Consider the following 21,573-nt stretch of genomic DNA (forward strand, 5'->3'; position numbering starts at 1 on the left):
ACCCAGAATGGTGTAAAGTCTATCCCTGACTGTCATACTAATGTCAATGTTGTAGATTTGTACCTTTATGGGTATTAAAAGACTCCTGTGTTCTTCCTCTTGAGCTCTGAATGACCACATTCCACACAGTGGGGCTCATCTCTCACAAAGGAACAGTTCATAGGAACGAAAACGGTTGAGATTAGCGCTCCTCTTTGAACAGAAATCAGTGTTGATAAAAATGACAACAACGAATGGACACAGACTAAACAATAGACACCACACAATACAGTGACAAAAGCTACAATCATGGTAGATGGAAATGTGTCCATTGTGGTTTTCAGACAGAATGCCTGGAAGTAGTGTTGTAGACTGAAATACTGTTGCTCTTCACACAGCAACAACACAAATCTAGATCTACATGTCACAAAACAAAGGCCACCAAAATCATAATATATCTTTATTATTTACAGGTATTTTACAATACATGAATAGAGAGAACAAGCATCCTTTCTTCTCCACGGTAATTGGGTTGTGATTGGAGACGTACAATGATATGATGGACAATAATACAAAGATATCCACATGTTTGGAAGTTAATCAAACCTCATCCTTGGGCTCAGCAAATCTAGTAAAAGGTGATTTAGAGAAAAGGTTGCACTGGGTAAAGTGGCTATAAAATTATAAGCAACCCACCCAATCTGCAACGACACACACAGAGATATTAGCCGAAGATGTAGCCTATATGAAATAAGCTGACAAGCTGCTATAGCTATGCTAACTGACCTTAGGCCTAGATACTGTGCTTTTCCAGACAAATACCCTGGATAGGTGACTAGAAATACTATAAAATACTGTAGCAATGAATTCATGGGATTTATTGAGGCAGAAGCTTTTTTCCACAATGGCAGCTGAGGAGAATGAGGTAGTGATCTTTAAAATTACTCAATTCTGATACTTTGTTTCTGAAACCTTTCCTTCACCTGCACACGCTAACTTTAATAACTGGATTATTTCAACACTAGACCACAACAAGAGCCAAAACACTGTATGAATGAGAACATAATTATAAAATCTTGAAGTGAAAACGACCACTGCAAAAGGACACAAATGGGACGTATAAAAAGCTAAGACCAAAAAGCAGCAGCAGTGACCGTAGTCCCTGGTCACATCCTAGGTCATTAAAAAGGCACTTCAGTTGTCATGGGGATATCAGCAAAACCAGAGGTCTAAAAGTTCCACAATCATGTGTATTCATATCAATTCTACACAAATTAAATCTCTACGGTCCGTGATCATATCTACATGAGCTGTTATGACGTAAATGAAACATTTCTAAATAATCTCATGAAGGATCTTTCTGACAGAATTAGAATAATCCACGATTGGTCAAATTATAGTCTGTATCGTTCTGAAAATCACATTTCTTATAACAGCAGATTAAAGCTGACACACACACACACACACAAAATGGCCAAAATCCACAACAAGCCGTAAAAACTCTGAGCCATTCTCTTTAGTCAGTAGTATGAATACAACAGAGTCAAACCAAATAATCCAGGAGAATCATCTTTCCAACACGGGTTCCTTCCCTAGTTAGTAGGCCTGCTGTGCTGGTGGTGGTAGGCCTACTAGTGAGGACCTTAGTGTTAAAAAGAAGCCCTACTGAGCCGTATGTCCAGTCCTCTCCTCTCTATCCCTACGGATCACGTGCTCACAGAGGACAAGCTATGGGCATGACAGGTATAACATGTCGCTCTCTGCAGGTTAACTAGTGCCCTGTTTCCCCACCTCAGCCCAGCGCGTCACACACCTGAAGCACTCTGTGGTTGAAGTCCTCTGGCTGGTCAGCAAAGACGTAGTGACCCGCCCCTCTGATAGCCTGGGAGTGAGTGGAGGGGGGAGGCAGGGAGGAGGGGGGTGGAGTGGGGAGAGAGAAGGAAGAGAGCTACATGATCATATACACATTCTGGAGAATCATATTTATCTAGGATTTAATACTTCAATTCACTTTTTTCCTGCCACCTGCTAAATAAATCTGAATATAAAATCTGAGCCAGCTGCCTCACACATTACAAGAGAATCACACACAGACAGCATCTTAAAAGGGTTCCGTTTATAGAAATAGAAAACGTACTATGATCTCCACATGAGAGTTTGGCCTCATTCCTTTGATAGCGTTGCCAGAGTTACCGTCGATGCTGGAGCGTGACCCATATATCACAGTAATAGGGGTGTCAGCGTGGAGCAGGCCAATCCTCTGAAGCATAGGCCTCTTCGCCCACCCGTATGGGATGGTCATGTTCTTGAAGGCTGTCTCACCACTCCAAAGAGTAAACAAACATGATTATTATTAAAGAGGGTGAAGTACAGCAGTAAGGTATATGATAATCTGATATTCTCCGAATAACTGTTAATAAGCAGCTACTTTGAACTCACCACTACAACAGAGCAAAACTAACATTATCACTGAAGTAAAGGTGTGAGAAATTAAAATCACAGCCTATATTAAAAAAGCATTTCAGAATTGGAGTGCTGTCCTGTCCATATAACTGTATTAATCTTAAATCATAACATCTTCTTCATTACGGTCTAAGAGGAAAACATTCTCAAACTGTATTGAAACTCACTCAGACTGAGACTGTAAATACAGGCCCAGAATAAGTGTAGATAAAAGCCACTGAGCTCCAACATGAAATAAAGAGAGGGTCTCTGACCTGGGAGTCTGGACGTTCAGGTGATAGATATACTCTGTGACCGTGTTGTCTTTGAACATGGACAAGTATTTCTTCTTGAAGTCCGGTCTTAGAGTTGAAACAAGTGTGGGACCTTGAAGAACAAAGGAGGTGGGTTTGAAGGCTGGTAAAAAACTCCATCCCATAAACAATGCAGTCATCCAGTCACACAGGTATAGACCAGACTCGAACAATGCGGTCATCAAATAAATATAATTTACAGTAGTATTTCTATGGCTGTCATCCATCTAGTCAGACAGGCTGCCAGTCTTACCCAGTGGACCCACCAGACGTAGCCCTGCCAGGGGGTTGAAAGGGCTCAGCATGGCTCCCAGGGCTTTGATCCACACGGGGATGGGCCTGTCCTGGTCTTCTGGGTCTGGACGCTCAGGTAAGCCCCACGGCTCAACCAGCACCATGTGCTTCACCCTACAGGACAGTGAAGAGGAAAGACCATACACCTCCATCAACCCCAATCTGAAATAACAACTGAAACGCCTCGATGATTGTGAACACAATACATTGATGGTTGTATTGAAACATCTGGAAAGGAAATAATCTAAACCACTAGGGCACAGTTTATTAAGTGATCTGTCCGTCGGTAAACTGAACAGGGGAAATAAAGGCAGCGTTTAGACAGGCAGACCAATTCTGATCTTTTTTTCACTAATTGGTCTTTTGACCAATCAGATCAGCTCTGAAAAAGTGCTTATGTGAAAAGATAAATTGGTCAAAAGACCAATTAGTGGGAAAAAAATCTGAATTGGGCTGCCTGTCTAAACGCAGCCAAAGTGCCCCAGTCAGATTAAGAGCGTTGTGTCCTTAATTCAGAGCCAGTTAGGGCACTCCGATAACACTAGAAGGACAGGATGTGGGTGGCTGGCTGGCTGGCTGGCTGCTTTAATACTAGAAGGACAGGATGTGGCTGGCTGGCTGGCTGGCTGCTTTAATACTAGAAGGGCAGGATGTGGGTGGCTGGCTGGCTGGCTGGCTGCTTTAATACTAGAAGGACATGATGTGGCTGGCTGGCTGGCTGCTTTAATACTAGAAGGACATGATGTGGCTGGCTGGCTGCTTTAATACTAGAAGGACAGGATGTGGCTGGCCGGCTGCTTTAATACTAGAAGGACATGATCTTGCTGGCTGGCTGCTTTAATACTAGAAGGACATGATGTGGCTGGCTGGCTGCTTTAATACTAGAAGGAAAGGATGTGGCTGGATGGCTGCTTTAATACTAGAAGGACATGATGTGGCTGGCTGGCTGGCTGCTTTAATACTAGAAGGACATGATGTGGCTGGCTGCTTTAATACTAGAAGGACATGATGTGGCTGGCTGGCTGCTTTAATACTAGAAGGACAGGATCTGGCTGGCTGCTTTAATACTAGAAGGACAGGGTGTGGCAGGCTGGCTGCTTTAATACTAGAAGGACATGATCTGGCTGGCTGCTTTCATACTATAAGGACAGGATCTGGCTGGCTGGCTGCTTTAATACTAGAAGGATCTGGCTGGCTGCTTTAATACTAGAAGGACATCATCTGGCTGGCTGGCTGGCTACTTTAATACTAGAAGGACATGATGTGGCTGGCTGGCTGCTTTTTTGAAGACATTTATCAAACAGCCGTAGGGAGTCAGGTTCCTGCTGAAATCTTAGCTTAGCAACACAGTGAGAGAAGACGATTCAGTTGAGATCCAGCACAGAGGGGACACTTTTTAAGGACATTCATGTTATCAGAGGTTAGCACCTGCGTGCCAACATCCTGTGAGGTCTGAGGTGTACAGTATTAGTCAAGCATAGGAGGGTGAACCAAAGACTAGCTAGATACATGTAAAAAAAAATATATATATATATATATATATATATATATACCTAGAGGTGGCTAAATACTAAGTTATTCTGTCTTTATAGGAATAAAACAGCCATTCATATTGAAACCTGGCTATGGTACTGAACTGAGGAAAGCGTTGGGTGATGTCAGGTGGTACTTGCCTGGTGGGGTACTTGAGCGAATACGCAGCTGCCAAATAACCTCCAAAGTTATGGCCCAGCATGATCATGGTCTCCAGGCCGACTTTAGCTCTCCACTGCTCGATGGAGTCCACAAACTGGGCCTCAGCCTCCTCGGCGTCGGAGCTGAAGTAGGGCCTGCTGCTCTGGCCGAAGCCCAACAGGTCAAAGGCATAGACGGGCCTCTGTTAATAACAATAATAATAATGGAAATTGATTTTATTTATAAAGTTCTATCCCAAGGCGCTACACAACATGATAAAACGTACTAAAAATAGAAGTCAAAGTATTACAAAGACACACACAATACATAGTAGACAGGCAATTAGAGCTAGCTAGATATAGCAGGTGTAGACAGTTGACCTGTTGGTAGTCACCTGGGACCATCCTGTCAATTCTCTTTTAGAAGTCTGGAGAAATTCAGTATTGAATTTTGCATTTGAATGGCAAGGCTGGCATTCAACACTCGCATTAGATTGGCTGTGAGTAGAAATGAAGTTTCCCCTCAGAGGAGACATTTCCTTGTTTTTCGTTATTTCTTGTTTTGTCCGTCTCTCTTTTCCTAACGTGTCAGACTACGTTTTAGTAGCCTATGCACCGTTAGTTTCGTACCTTATGCATGCTAGCATAAACATCAGAAATAGGATTATAACAACCTGTTCAGAGCTCCAACCATGCAAAATACTTTAGATATTTGATAAGCGCCAAAGTGCACTAGTTTCCATCTAGACTCTGTCGTACTACACCCCTTTATATTGTCTCTCTGAGGAGAACTTCCTCAGGCTTTCCAACGGTACATGAGAAGCCTGTGCTTCAGAGACTAACCTGTTGGGCCAGGGCGTCTAGGTTGAGGGCCCACAGGCCCACCCCTCCACCGAAGCCATGCAGCAGCACCAGGGGAGTCTGGTCCTTCATATTTCCGTTCAATGTGAGGGTCCACAGCATTTTACCATCCGAGATTGGGACATACTGCTGGGACACCTTGCCTGTGATGCCTGGGGATGAGACAGATCCACACATAATAATCCACAAATTGGCAATGGCTGGAAATACAGTTTGATGGTAAAGGAGAGAGGAATTCCTTACATTGCAGCATCTTGTCCTCTGCAGTCTTGAGCTGGTTCTGGGAGGTGGGGCACCAGGAGGGCAGCCAGCTGGTGATCCATGCTGTGGAAGTCCAGGACCTGCATAGACACAGACAACTCATCAACCAGCCTAGGCTATAGCCTATACGGTCTGGGATTACTATGGTAGTCAGGAGTCATGTTTCACAACAAAGAGGAGACAAGACATTAAATGTAAAAATAATAACTGGTAAACATGTTTCGGGGATAAGTTGAAAGAAAATGGCACAAGCAGGGTTTGTTAACTGATTGGACTGCTAGGGATGTTATAATAAATAATAAATAAATAAATTGGTCATTTAGCAGACGCTCTTATCCAGAGCGACTTACAGGAGCAATTAGGGTTAAGTGCCTTGCTCAAGGGCACATCGACAGATTTTTCACCTAGTCGGCTCGGGGATTAGAACCAGCGACCTTTCGGTTACTGGCACAACGCTCTTAACCACTAAGCTACCTGCCGCCCCTGTTACTTCCTGCCTCAAGCACTCTATGCAGCGGGGAGTTAAAGCAACACTAGCAGCAGCAGAAACATATGGGGGGGGGGGGCAATCTGTGACAATCACAGACAGGTTACCTCAACGTTCTGTCCAGGAAACTCAACAAATTGTAGAAAAGACTATGAATACCAAGAAACATCAGTATTCGCTGAGCCAGTCTGCAGCCAAAAAACAAACTAAAAAACAAAGTGGAAAAAGGGATGTTATATGCCAGGGACTACATGCAATAGCCTAAGCTTATCAATCATATGTGCTTGTGTTAATTGAATGGAAACATGCAGTTAGTGTTAGGGATGGGATTTGCAGCATTTGCTGTATTGGACTTAGTTACATCCAAAATCAAAACGGATTAGAACGGTATGGTATTGGATAATTGGTCCTTGAGAGTGGGTTGCAGTAGTGGAGTGGTCTATAGGCTTACAGAAATCCTTGAACAAAGCTTTCAAGCCTTCCTAAAACATTTTAATTTCGGCATTTTGGAGATTGTCTATATGACATTTGCTAAAAGCCAATTCCTCAAAAGTTTAACAAACCAACTCTATGCACAATGACTACTTTGAACAATTTACAGGAAAAACTGTGCAGATGCAAAGTTTGGTAACAGAATTACAGTAAAATCATCCTCAGTTTTATTCTGTTACCAAACTTTGTATCTGCACAGTTCTTCCTGCAAATGTATTTTTGTTAAATGTTCTATGGAAATTGTTAAGTCCTTTTGCATAGAGTTCTATGGTTTGTTAAACTTTGAAATCAATGGTTTTTGTTTGGTATAAATTTGTAAGTGAAAAATCTGAGTCTCAGCATAATACCGTTACCATGGAATTTCTCAGGGTAATTCTGTTACCATGGAATTGCCTTAAATTAAGATTAGAAAATAGAAAACGAGACATTTAAAGGGCCTATAAGTAGGCTACCTAAATGTAAACAACTAAAACATCTAGAGATATGACATTGTCAAAGACTGAGATAAAACTAGATCACACTAGCTGTAAACTTTGCATGGGATAGCTTAATACAATATAGCAAATCCCACCATCCCTTCTAATATCAATTAACACATCATCCCAAAGAGCATCTTTACAAAATTTCAAGCTTTAAACCGCTCCGTTGGTTTTATAACGTTTTGACGCAAAGGCCACGGACCAATGCCGTGTTCACGTGCTAGTCGGAATTACAAAACTCTGAAATGTCTTGCTAATTGGTTGTATACTGAACAAAAATATAAACACAACATGTAAAGTGTTGGTCCCAGATTTCATGAGCTGAAATAAAAGATCCCAGAAATGTTCCATACACACAAAAAACATTTCTCTCAAATTGTGTGCACAAATTTGTTTACATCCCTGTTAGTGAGCATTTCTCCTTTGCCAAGATAATCCATCCACCTGACAGGCGTGACATATCAAGAAACGGAATAAACAGCATGATCATTACACAGGTGCACCTTGTGCTGGAGACAATAAAAGACCACTAAAATTCGCAGTTTTGTCACACAACAACACAATGCCACAGATGTCTCAAGTTGAGGGAGCATGCAATTGGCATGCTGACTGCAGGAATGTCAAACAGAGCCGTTGCCAGAGATTTCAATGTTCATTTCTCTACCATAAGCTGCTTCCAACGTCATTTTAGAGAATTTGGCAGTACATCCAACTGGCCTTTCAACCGCAGGCCACGAGTAACCATGCCAGCCACGAGTAACCATGCCAGCCTAGGACCTCCACATCCAGGGTCTTCACCTAGGGGATCGTCTGAGACCAGCCCCCCGGACAGCTGATGAAACTGAGGAGTATTTCTGTCTGCAATAAAGCCCTTTTGTGGGGGAAAACTAATTCTGATTGGCTGGGCCTGGCTCCCAGGCCCACCCAAGGCAGCGCCCCTTCCCAGTCATGTGAAAGCCATAGATTTGGGCCCAATTCATTATTTCAATTGACTGATTTCATTATATGAACTGTAACTCAGTAATATCTTTGAAATCGTTGCATGTTGCGTTTATATTTTTGTTCAGTATAGTTAATCACGTGCCGCGTTCAACTAATTAGCAAGTCGGACATTTCCGAGTTTCCTAGTCACCTGAACGCGGCATAAACTATTAACAAGGTGACACATGTCAACTCATGGAATAGCAACATTGTTGCCACTAGTCTGTCAAGTCAACTGAAAAGTAACTTTAGCTTACTGTTACAGGTTTTTGACGACAAACAAGAACAATCAACATGCTAGATCCAGCTAATAACAAGACACACAACCATATTATGATGAATTTTTTGTGGGTCGCTTTTATCAGTATTGTAATATGTAAAAGCGTGGCTCTAAGCTTGTTTATAAAGAAACACACTCACCCTCTCTCAGTAGTCACCACTTCGTCAGCCATTCTTTTTCACACAGACAAATCACATGATCCACAAAACATGACATCATCACCTGGGGTGTATTCATTAGTCGATTTCCGTTGCAAAACTTTTGCAATGGAAACCGTTTACCATACTCTAGGAACCAAACGGAAGCAAACCAAAGAGTGTCTATTATATTGACAAGATAGTCAAGTGACCGCTCTAACAATCAAAATACATGTCCTCAAATATGGAAGGCAGGCGTGAGGAGGTGAGATCAGGTGGGACCATTCTAGCCAATGAGAGGGCAGATACACGTGCGAACAACAGGCCATAGAGATGGAGGACTCGTCTTTGTATCTGTGCCATTATAAGATCTGTTACAGTATGGGCAATTGAGGCTTTTTCCTTCATTGGCTGGTTGCTCCCAACTCATAGGAATCCCCATCCAGTTGAATACTTAAAAATGGTGGAAGCCCTCAATGGCAATGCCCATGCCAAATCGGGTAATATCCATGATCCAGTCCTCTATCAATTAAATTAAATTCAAAGGGCTTTATTGGCATGGGAAACATATGTTTACATTGCCAGAGCAAGTAAAGTAGATACTAACAATCAGAAATTAACAGTAAACATTACACTCACAATATTATGGCTATGTACAGTGTTGTAACAATTTTTTGTTTTTTTTGTGAGTGTTGTTAAAGAACAAAAGGAAAATAAATAAACATAAATATGGGTTGTATTTGCAATGGTGTTTGTTCTTCACTGGTTGCCCTTTTCTTGTGGCAACAGGTCACATCTTGCTGCTGTGATGGCACACTTTGGTATTTCACGTAATAGATATGGGAGTTTATCTAAATTTGATTTGTTTTCAAATTCTTTGTGGGTCTGTGTAATTTGAGGGAAATATGTTTCTCTAATATGGTCACAGGAGGTTAGGAAGTACAGCTCAGTTTCCACCTCATTTTGTGGGCAGTGTGCACATAGCCTGTCTTCTCTTGAGAGCCAGGTCTGCCTATGGCGGCCTCTCTCAATAGCAAGGCTATGCTCACAGAGTCTGTACGTAGTCAAAGCTTTCCTTAATTTTGGGTCAGTCACAGTGGTCAGGTATTCTGCCACTGTGTACTCTCTGTTTAGGGCCAAATAGCATTCCAGTTTGCTCTGTTTTTTTTGGGTTAATTCTTTCCAATGTGTCAAGTAATTATATTTTTGTTTTCTCATGATTTTGTTGGGCCTTATTGTGGTTTGGGAATCGCTTCCCTTTAAATGGTTTAAGAATTTAACGGCTGTTTTCTGGATTTGGATAAATAGTGGGTATCATCCTAGTTCTGCTCTGCATGCATTATTTGCTGTTTTACGTTGTACACTGAGGATGCTTTTTCTGAATTCTGCATGCAGAGTCTCAATTTTGTGTTTTTCCCATTTTGTGAATTATTGGTTGGTGAGCGGACCCCAGACCTCACAGCCATAAAGGGCAATTGGTTATATAACTGATTCAAGTATTTTTTGCCAGATCCTAATTGGGATGTCAAATTGTATGTTCCTTTTGATGGCATAGAAGGCCCTTCTTGTCTTGTCTCTCAGATCGTTCACAGCTTTGTGGAAGTTACCTGTGGCGCTGGTGTTTAGGCTGAGGTAGGTATAGTTTTTGGTGTGCTCTAGGGCAAGTGTGTCTAGATGGAATTTGTATTTGTGACCCTGGCAACTGGACCTTTTATGGAACACCATTATTTTTGTCTTACTGAGATTCACTGTCAGGGCCCAGGTCGGACAGAATCTGCGCAGAATTTCTAGGTGTTGCTGTAGGCCCTCCTTGGCTGGGGACAGAAGCTATGACAACAGGCACAACTCAGATATAAAGTACCCTTTTTTCAATGTTGCCGAATTGCCACGTGTATCCACTTATATCAGCGCATTCATAACACCTAAGATTTATGAAACTTCTATTAGATCAAATAAGCGTCAAGTAGCAAATGAGCAATTACATTTTTTTGTTGACCAAATTCTTCACATCGTTGGCTTATTTTCGAGGACAGATTTTGGGACGATTAAAACTTCTCACTTCGTCGCTTCCTCTCTGAGCAAACGGAACGAGACCGGGAGGGCCCTACCTACATTTGTCCAATATAAACTCTAGTTTTCGTTGCAAAACGTTTTCCGTTTGGAGTAAACGGCTTCCGTTGCAAAACGTTTTGCAACAGACCAAACGTTTTACAACGGAATCAGACTAGTGAATAATCTCCTGAAGAAGAACGCGTCTTTTTACTGACACTGTGGTAGATAAGATTTCGGAAGATACACACCTCTCCGCCACAAATTAACTCTGGTATGGTCAAATACAATTATTTCCACAACAGTTGGTAGGCGTATTCGATAGGCTATCTTGTCGGAGACAACGCAATGCAATGTTATGGATTCTGTGTTTATATGACAACCTCAAAACTAATAATAGCCTAGCCAAACCTAACTAATAAGAGCCTATACTTGTATCCTGGGAACAAGATAATCATACTAACCCTCACCAGATTGTCAACATTATAACTACTGTATTTTTTCACAATAAGACATATGTCGTATGCCTGTCCTACTAGAAAAACGTGTTAGATTTCTATTCAAATGAGGAATTCCCATAGAAACTGTTCTTGTAGTGATTTATTTGCCTAAGTACCATAGAGATAGATAGAGGACTAGTTCTCAAAAGCCTATTTTAGCATGGGGCAGCGCCTTTGAGTACTTTCACCATTTTGAAGTAGTCGATTGGGTGGGACTTACTATGGGTTAAGGAATGATCACATAATTCCGTCCAGGTCATCAGGAGGGATCAGTCAATGAATTATATGTGTGAGCAAACGTTCCATAACTGCAGGTGGCATTTAATCACCAACCTTGGCTTTGTACCTTTTCAAACAACACACTCCAGGTGGCAGTATGCACCCTTTCACTTTGTTACTAACTCATAGAAGTAGCAGAATAACAAAATTGACTACACTGCCCATGCTCTCACAGACGCCATAATAGGACAGATACAATGTTGCGTCCTCTAACTATCTCTATGCTATGTAGGCCTACACACACACAGCATAGCACGTTGGTGGGTGTGATAACTGCGGGCTGAAGTCTACAGCCGCGCTTGCCTGTCAGTGACGTGGAGAAGCAGAAGTCAAGCAACTCTTCTGATTCCTAAGAAAGACCAGAGAAGATTCGAAATAGGTTTTTATTGTCGACTTGGGTATCGCGGGCAACCTTTAAAATTAGACCTTATTGCGACAGCGAACGAAGGACGTGGTGAGTAGCCTTGTTTATAGAGATTTGTTGATGTTAAAGGCCTACCGGTATCTCCTTTTCCGATTTGCTTCAAATGTTTCACAGTTGTACGTGACAATGTTACGTCAAAGATCAGCACATTTCTTCAGATGAAGCAATCATGAGTAAACCCTGTAACAGTGTTTATATCCACCCATAGACACTGTAACGAACGTGCGGTTCAATCCCCGCCCTCTCTCACACCAAAACATTGAGCTGTCACTGTCAGTAGCCAGCTTTAGCTGAGGTTCAGAATCAGATTTTGGAGGCAAATTAAAGTTTAACATCTTTAATACATAAAAAATCTGTTTTTAAGCCTTTGCGATTCAACTCTAAAGTAAACAGTCGAATGACACATCAATATATTGGGCTGAACCCAAGCCATAATAATGACTAAAATAGAAGGCGTTTTACAATCTAAAGTCAACTTCAGAAGTTACCGACTTCAGACTGTAAAACGCTAGCCTGGGAAAGGGAAAGGGGGATACCTAGTCAGTTGTACAACTGAATTCATTCAACTGAAATGTGTCTTCCGCATTTAACCCAACCCCTCTGAATCAGACCAGTCTCTTTAGCCAAAAACCTACAAAAACTCTATTAATTTCCCCATAAGCTTTGTCCAACGAACAATGGCGGGGTTAGTGCCAACAAAAAGACGCCATTACTATTTCTCTCTATTGAACGTTGAGATTGCTGAAAGACCAGCCTCTTTGGCGATTACAAGGAGTGTCAAGGAGTGGAATGTTAGCTAAAGAGACTGGTACTCAGACTAGTAAAACGCCTCTAGGCTGAACCCCTGAACATACCACACCTTGTTAGGTAATATAAGATAGGCTAATTCCTGTAGATTGTTTTAGGCCAGGTAAAGGTGCTGCAACTTTGCACATGAGGAGCAGTAAGCAATTTGGTTACCTAGAGCAACATTTGAATGTGCAACAACCGATCATGTTTTATAGATTTAAATAGCCTAAATACATAACCAACATTGGCTATATAAAACATACAATTACTGTACACACATACTTTGACTTTGAATTGAAACATTCAAACTGAAGAATGATATTCTGGCCCTGTCGTTTTGGTCCCTGTAGGCACAGTCATGTTTAATTCATTTGTTTCCTTTCTTGTCTCTCTCCAGGCTTCACAGGGAGAGGGGAAAATGCAAAAAGGCTTGTCAGTTTCTGACAGTGATGGCTCAACATTTGCCCCTCTGGTGGTCATCGAGTTGGCTTCGGAAACCAAAGAGGAAGCCATCGCATGGTTACTAGACCGGATCAGAGACAAGCAGCAAGATGGAGGTACAGTACATTGAGCTTAGCTTACCTACTGTATGTTGGAAACAGAGATCTGAAACATTTGAAACAGTCTTTTCTCAATCCCTTTTCACTTTGCCTCTGCTTCTTCTTCTCTGTTATACAAATGTTAAAGATTTGGCTTTCACGCTAACGTGCTCTCTGAAAGTGAGCTAAACTGGCCCGATAACATATCTGGGCCCGTTTCCACAAAGAGGCTCAGAGTAGGAGTGCTGATCTAGGATCTGTTTATAAAATATTATTATGATCTAAATGGCAAAACTGATCCTAGATCAGCACTCGTACTCTGAGATGCTTTATTAATACGGGCCCTGATGCCACCTGTGATAAGCTATGTGGAAACAAAGCAGGCTGACCTTATCGCTTATATCATGAAATACTCACTGAAAAGAGCACGGTTCAGTACAATAGTGTGAAAGTCCCTTTTAGTTACTGTATCTATTAACCAGTCAGTCTGGCTCTGTTGATACAATATTGTTGTCCTAGGTAATGTCCCAAAATGTCACTCTATTCCCTACATAGTGCACTACTTTTGACCAGAGCCCTATGTGCCCTGGTCAAAAGTAGTGCACTATAAAGGGAATAGGGTGTCATTTGGGACCAAAACGTAGTCTATTGACACCTTCCTACCTGTCCTGATTCCTCTGCTGTGTTAGGGGCTGAGCTGCTGGTGGAGCAGCTGACCCCAGGGGCCCAGGGCATGGAGAAGGACAACCCCAATGTGTACGTGGTGGGGGCCTCCTGGCAAAGGCTCCTATACGGAGCTGAGAACGTGGGCCTCTTCAAGGAGTTCAACGACGGCTCCATGAGAGGCTTCACGTATGCCAACAAGCACAACTTCAAAGAGTTCCAAGGTAATCTAGGGTATGTCACAAATGGCACCCTATTCCTTATTGTATGTACTATAGATGAGGTGTAGTATTTTATTATTTGCTGTAATATATTATTACAACTATATTACAGTACAATTACAGTACAATGCAATAACTAGATTGATATGTTAATACAACGTGTTGTTTAAGTAAACATCATTACTACACTAGTGAGCACGTTATTGTATTGTATTGTAAAGTGACTGTAACTGTGTTAATTGTCTGTGTCTGTAAACTACAGCTGATGGGGATGGTTTTCTGAGCATGGCAGAGTGTCAATACATCATAAAACATGAACTGGACAACCTGAGGGCCAAGGATGAGGCCCAGGTGCCCGGATATCCTAAAATGAAACTATATCCAGGGAAGTCAGTCAGTAAGTACAGCATTGACCCTATGACCTCAGCCACACTGAAACACTGGGTGCACAGTCATCAAACCTGGGTTCAAATAGTATATATTTTCTTTCAAATACTCTGAGCCTGCTGCCTGGATTGGAATGCCAGATGGGCAGGGTTTGCACTTTTGGGACTATTCCATTGGTTCCATTGTGCTAGGGAAGCTCAGAGTCATGTACACTCAGTGGGCAGTTTATTAGGTACACCACCCATTCACGAAAATGGTGCGCTCCTACAGACAGTGAGTCACGTGGCCGTGGCTTGCTATATAAAGCATGCAGACAGGCATCGAGGCATTCGGTTAATGTTCGATTGAACGTTAGAATGGGCAAAACGAGTGTGGTATGATCGTCGGTGCCAGGCGCGAAGGTTCCAGTATCCTTTCATGCATTACAGCGTCTAGGGTTTTCCGAGAATGGTGCGACAAACAAAAAACATCCAGTCAGCGGCAGTCCTGTGGGTGAAAACAGCTCGTTGATGAGAGGTCTAAGGAGAATGGCAAGAATCGTGCAAGCTAACAGGCGGGCCACAAACAGGCAAATAACGGCACAGTACGACAGTGGTATGCAGAATGGCATCTCGGAACGCACAACTCGTCAGTCCTTGTCACGGATGGGCTGTTGCAGCGGACGACCACACTGGGTTCCACTCCTATCAGCTAAAAACAAGAAGAAGCGACTCCAGTGGGCACTTGATCACCAATACTGGGCAATTGAGAAGTGGAAAAACATCACCTGGTCCGACGAATCCCTGTTCCTGTTGAGTCATGCTGATGGCAGAGTCAGGTGTATATATCTTATGCATGGCTCTGGGCAAGCTCAATCAAGTGCAGCACAAATGAAAACCAGTACTATTTGAACCCAGGTCTGAAGCCAATACCATATTTGAAACATAACATACATAATCCTCACATTGTCTCCTCATCAGTGTCTGCAATAAGGGCAATAAATATGCAAATATCAGTGGATTATTCAAATACGAGATAAGGAGTCAATGCTCTCGCTGAGCAGATAGTCTGCTATTCAGCTTAACCAATTGGATAGAAAAATAATGCAATGTTTTGGAAATAATGTTAAGAAATGACGGATGAAATTACGTTTTTCATTGCTTTTTATTTTTATACAAATATACTATTACATTATATATGGGTCCCCTCCATTGTCTGTATGTTATTGTTTTAGAAAACTAAGCTTTCTCTCATTATGAGGAAAGTTAACAGTTCAAACTCGATGGAAAACAACTCAACTGTTTTCATTGCTCTCAAGTAGCCAATGTTGTCAGTCATTTTTAGCACTTCAACAACTTAACAAGGGAATTATTGCTCACCAAAAGTAGAACATCTATAGACTGCATAGGCCAGCGTTTCCCAACTCCAGTCCTCCAGTATCCCCAACAGTACACATTTTTACTGTAGCCCTGGACAAGCACATCTGATTCAACTTGTCAGCTAATCATCAAGCCCTCAATGAGTTGAATAAGGTGAGTTTGTCCGAGGCAACAATAAAAATGTGTTCTGTTGGAGGTACTCGAGGACTGGAGTTGGGAAACACTGGCATTGGCTACTAGTTCAAATTTCGTTATGTTAATATAATAAAGATGGCTAGAATCACATGACAAATAGCGTCAGGAGACTTGGGGAAAATGTGAATGGACTGACTCTTCTGTTTTTAATCTAATCTCAGTACGCAGAATGCAATCAAAGGGGATCCTTGTCCAAGTTTTCCCTCTGCATGAGAAGGAGGAACTAAAGAGGCTTTCCTTTTCCTGGTTCAAAAAGATCAAGTTGTCCTTCCAGCCTCTTGGTAAGTTACAGTCGCCGTGGCTTTATCATTTAGCCATTTGAATCCTAAGGCTACACTTAGGCTACACCTAAGGCTACACTATGAACTTCACTGGTATATGTCAAGTGATTAGGCTATCACCATGTACAAGACACCGAACATTCTAAGCACCTTCGAATACCTAGTTTGTGACTAAATCCTCCCCATGATTAGGTGAAAAATCTGTCGATGTGTCCTTAAGCAAGGCACTTAACCCTAATTGCTCCTGTAAGTCGCTCTGGATAAGAGCGTCTGCTAAATGACTAAAATGTAAATGTAAATGTAATGATTCCCCATGGTCCATCCAGATGACATCAGGCATTACTTTGGTGAGGGTATGGCGCTCTACTTTGGTTTCCTGGAGTACTTCACCTTGGCCCTGATCCCCATGGCCCTCATAGGGATCCCCTACTACCTCTTCGACTTTGAGGACTACGACAAGTTCACGTTGTTCGCCGGCTTCAACCTGGTGTGGTGCACGGTGATCCTGGAGTTGTGGAAGCGCCTCAGCGCCTCGCTGGCATACGGCTGGGGCACCCTGAGCAGGAAGAAAGCATTTGAGGAGCCGAGGCCGGGCTTCCACGGCGTCTTGGGCGTCAACCCCGTCACGGGGCGGGCGGAGCCCCTCTACTCAAACGCCAAGCGTCAGCTGAGGATCTACCTGGTGTCTGTTCCTTTTGTGCTGCTGTGCCTCTACCTGTCTCTCTACGTCATGATGATCTACTTTGACATGGAGGGCTGGGCGTTGATGATCCATGATGAGGAGCCTACCTTCTGGACGGGAGTGCTGATTTTTATCCCCAGTATTATCTATGCTGTGGTTATAGAGATCATGAACCTCATATACCGATATGCTGCAGAGTTCCTCACTGGCTGGGGTGAGTGGGGTTGGATGGGTGGATGAATGGATGGGTGGATGAAAGCATTTTAGTTCATATTTTATAAAATATACAAGGTTTTAACTATGCAGAAAACAACAGAACACACAAATCATTGAGGCTAAAAATACATTTTCTTAATGCTACAGAGGTGTCTCCTGTGTTTCTCTTGTTCTTTTTGATGACTGTAGGGAAAGTTGTTGACTTGATTCATGCGTACCATTCTAGATAGAAGATAAAATGTTTCTGAAGTCAAAATGTTATTTTTGTTTTAGAAAACCACAGGCTTGAGTCAACATTTCAAAATCACCTGGTCCTTAAAGTATTGGTGGTGAGTCTTAAATAAAATTGGTTTGTTTCCATGATAATTTCAAGTTACCATCGATTTTGTAAATCCTTTTGTTAACAGTTTTTCTGTAATCTCCTCTCTTCTCTCCCCAGTTCAACTTCTTCAACTGTTTTGCCTCCCTGTTCTACATTGCCTTTGTGATGCAGGACATGGTGCTTCTCAGACAGGTGGGTCGCTACCAATGATGTGTACAGTGAGGGGAAAAAAGTATTTGATCCCCTGCTGATTTTGTACATTTGCCCACTGACAAAGCCATGATCAGTCTATAATTTTAATGGTAGGTTTATTTGAACAGTGAGAGACAGAATAACAACAAAATAATCCAGAAAAACGCATGTCAAAAATGTTATAAATTGTTTTGCATTTTAATTAGGGAAAAAAGTATTTGACCCCTCTGCAAAACATGATTTGGTACTTGGTGGAAAAACCCTTGTTGGCAATCACAGAGGTCAGACGTTTCTTGTAGTTGGCCACTAGGTTTGCACACATCTCAGGAGGGATTTTGTCCCACTCCTCTTTGCAGATCTTCTCCAAGTCATTAAGGTTTCGAGGCTGACATTTGGCAACTCGAACCTTCAGCTCCCTCCACAGATTTTCTATGGGATTAAGGTCTGGAGACTGGCTAGACCACTTCAGGACCTTAATGTGCTTCTTCTTGAGCCACTCCTTTGTTGCCTTGGCTGTGTGTTTTGGGTCATTGTCATGCTGGAATACCCATCCACGACCCATTTTCAATGCCCTGGCTGAGGGAAGGAGTTTCTCACCCAAGTTTGACGGTACATGGCCCCGTCCATCGTCCCTTTGATGCGGTGTAGTTGTCCTGTCCCCTTAGCAGAAAAACATCCTTAGAGAGCTCTTTGGTCTTGGCCATGGTGGAGAGTTTGGAATCTGATTGATTGATTGCTTCTGTGGACAGGTGTCTTTTATACAGGTAACAAGCTGAGATTAGGAGCACTCCCTTTAATAGTATGCTCCTAATCTCAGCTCGTTACCTGTATAAAAGACACCTGGGAGCCAGAAATCTTTCTGATTGAGAGGGGGTCAAATACTTATTTTCCTCATTAAAATGCAAATCAATTTATAACATTTTTGACATTTGTTTTTCTGGATTTTGTTGTTGTTATTCTGTCTCTCACTGTTCAAATAAACCTACCATTAAAATTATAGACTGATCATTTCTTTGTCAGTGGGCAAACATACAAAATCAGCAGGGGATCAAATATTTTTTTCCCTCACTGTATATATACAGTGGGGGAAAAAAGTATTTAGTCAGCCACCAATTGTGCAAGTTCTCCCACTTAAAAAGATGAGAGAGGCCTGTAATTTTCATCATAGGTACACGTCAACTATGACAGACAAATTGATATTTTTTTTCTCCAGAAAATCACATTGTAGGATTTTTAATGAATTTATTTGCAAATTATGGTGGAAAATAAGTAGTTTGTCACCTACAAGCAAGCAAGATTTCTGGCTCTCACAGACCTGTAACTTCTTCTTTAAGAGGCTCCTCTGTCCTCCACTCGTTACCTGTATTAATGGCACCTGTTTGAACTTGTTATCAGTATAAAAGACACCTGTCCACAACCTCAAACAGTCACACTCCAAACTCCACTATGGCCAAGACCAAAGAGCTGTCAAAGGACACCAGAAACAAAATTGTAGACCTGCACCAGGCTGGGAAGACTGAATCTGCAATAGGTAAGCAGCTTGGTTTGAAGAAATCAACTGTGGGAGCAATTATTAGGAAATGGAAGACATACAAGACCACTGATAATCTCCCTCGATCTGGGGCTCCACGCAAGATCTCACCCCGTGGGGTCAAAATGATCACAAGAACGGTGAGCAAAAATCCCAGAACCACACGGGGGGACCTAGTGAATGACCTGCAGAGAGCTGGGACCAAAGTAACAAAGCCTACCATCAGTAACACACTACACCGCCAGGGACTCAAATCCTGCAGTGCCAGACGTGTCCCCCTGCTTAAGCCAGTACATGTCCAGGCCTGTCTGAAGTTTGCTAGAGTGCATTTGGATGATCCAGAAGAGGATTGGGAGAATGTCATATGGTCAGATGAAACCAAAATAGAACTTTTTGGTAAAAACTCAACTCGTCGTGTTTGGAGGACAAAGAATGCTGAGTTGCATCCAAAGAACACCATACCTACTGTGAAGCATGGGGGTGGAAACATCATGCTTTGGGGCTGTTTTTCTGCAAAGGGACCAGGACGACTGATCCGTGTAAAGGAAAGAATGAATGGGGCCATGTATCGTGAGATTTTGAGTGAAAACCTCCTTCCATCAGGGTCTTTCAGCATGACAATGATCCCAAACACACCGCCCGGGCAACAAAGGAGTGGCTTCGTAAGAAGCATTTCAAGGTCCTGGAGTGGCCTAGCCAGTCTCCAGATCTTAACCCCATAGAAAATCTTTGGAGGGAGTTGAAAGTCCGTGTTGCCCAGCGACAGCCCCAAAACATCACTGCTCTAGAGGAGATCTGCATGGAGGAATGGGCCAAAATACCAGCAACAGTGTGTGAAAACCTTGTGAAGACTTACAGAAAACGTTTGACCTGTGTCATTGCCAACAAAGGGTATATAACAAAGTATTGAGAAACTTTTATTTTCCACCATAATTTGCAAATACATTCATAAAAAATCCTACAATGTGATTTTCTGGAGAAAAAAAATCTTATTTTGTCTGTCATAGTTGACGTGTACCTATGATGAAAATTACAGGCCTCTCTCATCTTTTTAAGTGGGAGAACTTGCACAATTGGTGGCTGACTAAATACTTTTTTTCCCCACTGTACCCTGGATGACTGACAGGGGGGCGCTGTATTGAAGCCACTGTGCAGCCATCTTGGTACTCCTCCATTGTAAACAAGATTTTGGAAGCTATAGAAATGCATTTATAAATGTCTACATTTGTTTTTGACATGTTTATTCTATTACAGACACCTTATTGCAAAACAAAAAATATATACGTTTTTTTTGGGGGGGGAGAGTTCTATTGTTACTGTCCTCACTACAACAACAAAATATCTTAAATACATGTAATTTTATTGAAATACTGTAGAATTCCATTCATTCCTATGGAGTTCTGCTCCTACTGGGGAGTGCCAATATGGCCGACTGGTGGCTTCAAAGCGTCTCAAATGGCCAATACATAACATCAGCAATCCAGAGTTTATACACATCATTGGTCACTACTAGCCTTCGGCCTTAGACATTCCTATTCAAGTGATCCATCATACCAGACATGGACGGCTAGAGGCACTAGCAACAGAGACAGAGATAGATATATAAGACTCTCACTACTAGCAATATCCCCAATGCTGTTATTGTGTTTCATTGTAAAGGGAAAAGGGTACAATTTGGGATGCTGCCAGAGTCGTTTACTGCTACTAGTACTACTGCTGCTGCTACTATTACTACTGCTGCTACTGCTACTACTACTGTTACTGCTGCTGCTACTATTATTACTACTGCTGCTACTACTATTGGTACTGCTTCTACTACTACTACTACTACTACTGCTACTGCTACTACTAATGTTACTGCTGCTGCTACTATTACTACTGCTGCTACTACTATTGGTATTGCTTCTACTGCTACTACTACTGTTACTTCTACTGCTACTACTACTACTGCTGTTACTACTTCTGCTGCTGCTACTACTACTACTACTACTGCTACTACTACTACTACTACTGTTACTACTACTGCTACTACTACTGTTACTACTGCTACTACTACTACTGTTACTGCTACTATTACTGCTGCTACTACTATTGGTACTGATTATACTACTGCTGTTACTACTGCTGCTGCTACTACTGCTGCTGCTACTATTACTACTGCTTCTACTGCTGCTACTACTGCTACTACTGCTACTACTACTGTTACTGCTGCTGCTACTATTACTACTGCTGCTACTACTATTGGTACTGCTTCTACTACTACTA

The 21,573-nt window shown here is 42.2% G+C and overlaps 2 protein-coding genes across 4 annotated transcripts in view; one reads left to right on the forward strand and one right to left on the reverse strand.

The window, feature by feature from the left end:
* Positions 1 to 422: 422 nt before the first annotated feature.
* On the reverse strand, positions 423 to 8,729 carry LOC311109643 (1-acylglycerol-3-phosphate O-acyltransferase ABHD5-like; the record flags this gene model as incomplete). 2 transcript variants are annotated; one of them, XM_084152595.1, is made up of 9 exons in its annotated part: positions 423 to 1,861; positions 2,117 to 2,303; positions 2,697 to 2,808; positions 2,989 to 3,143; positions 4,703 to 4,905; positions 5,546 to 5,715; positions 5,807 to 5,904; positions 6,419 to 6,517; positions 8,684 to 8,715. In XM_084152595.1, the coding sequence occupies 9 exons, from the start codon at positions 8,713 to 8,715 to the stop codon at positions 1,772 to 1,774; spliced, it is 1,146 nt and encodes a 381-aa protein (XP_084008721.1). In that variant the 3' UTR covers positions 423 to 1,771. The 2 variants fall into 2 exon arrangements, with proteins under 2 accessions (XP_084008721.1, XP_084008722.1); XM_084152596.1 differs by lacking the exon at positions 6,419 to 6,517 and having other exon boundaries at positions 8,684 to 8,729.
* Positions 8,730 to 10,876: 2,147 nt separating this feature from the next.
* Positions 10,877 to 21,573, forward strand: part of LOC311109658 (anoctamin-10-like) — a 46,727-nt gene continuing 36,030 nt past the window's right edge. Inside the window, exons 1-8 of one of the 2 annotated variants that reach the window (XM_084152614.1) lie at positions 10,877 to 11,003; positions 13,119 to 13,278; positions 13,950 to 14,147; positions 14,407 to 14,541; positions 16,246 to 16,365; positions 16,692 to 17,261; positions 17,537 to 17,592; positions 17,703 to 17,777. In XM_084152614.1, the coding sequence (XP_084008740.1) occupies positions 13,140 to 13,278; positions 13,950 to 14,147; positions 14,407 to 14,541; positions 16,246 to 16,365; positions 16,692 to 17,261; positions 17,537 to 17,592; positions 17,703 to 17,777 (1,293 nt within the window). In that variant the 5' untranslated portion in view covers positions 10,877 to 11,003; positions 13,119 to 13,139. Of the gene's footprint in view, positions 11,004 to 11,774; positions 11,963 to 13,118; positions 13,279 to 13,949; positions 14,148 to 14,406; positions 14,542 to 16,245; positions 16,366 to 16,691; positions 17,262 to 17,536; positions 17,593 to 17,702; positions 17,778 to 21,573 lie in introns of those variants that run through there. The other variant, XM_084152613.1, reaches the window with a different exon arrangement.

Source organism: Coregonus lavaretus (assembly GCF_964263955.1).
Source record: "Coregonus lavaretus genome assembly, chromosome: 3".
Taxonomy (NCBI): Eukaryota; Metazoa; Chordata; class Actinopteri; order Salmoniformes; family Salmonidae; genus Coregonus; species Coregonus lavaretus.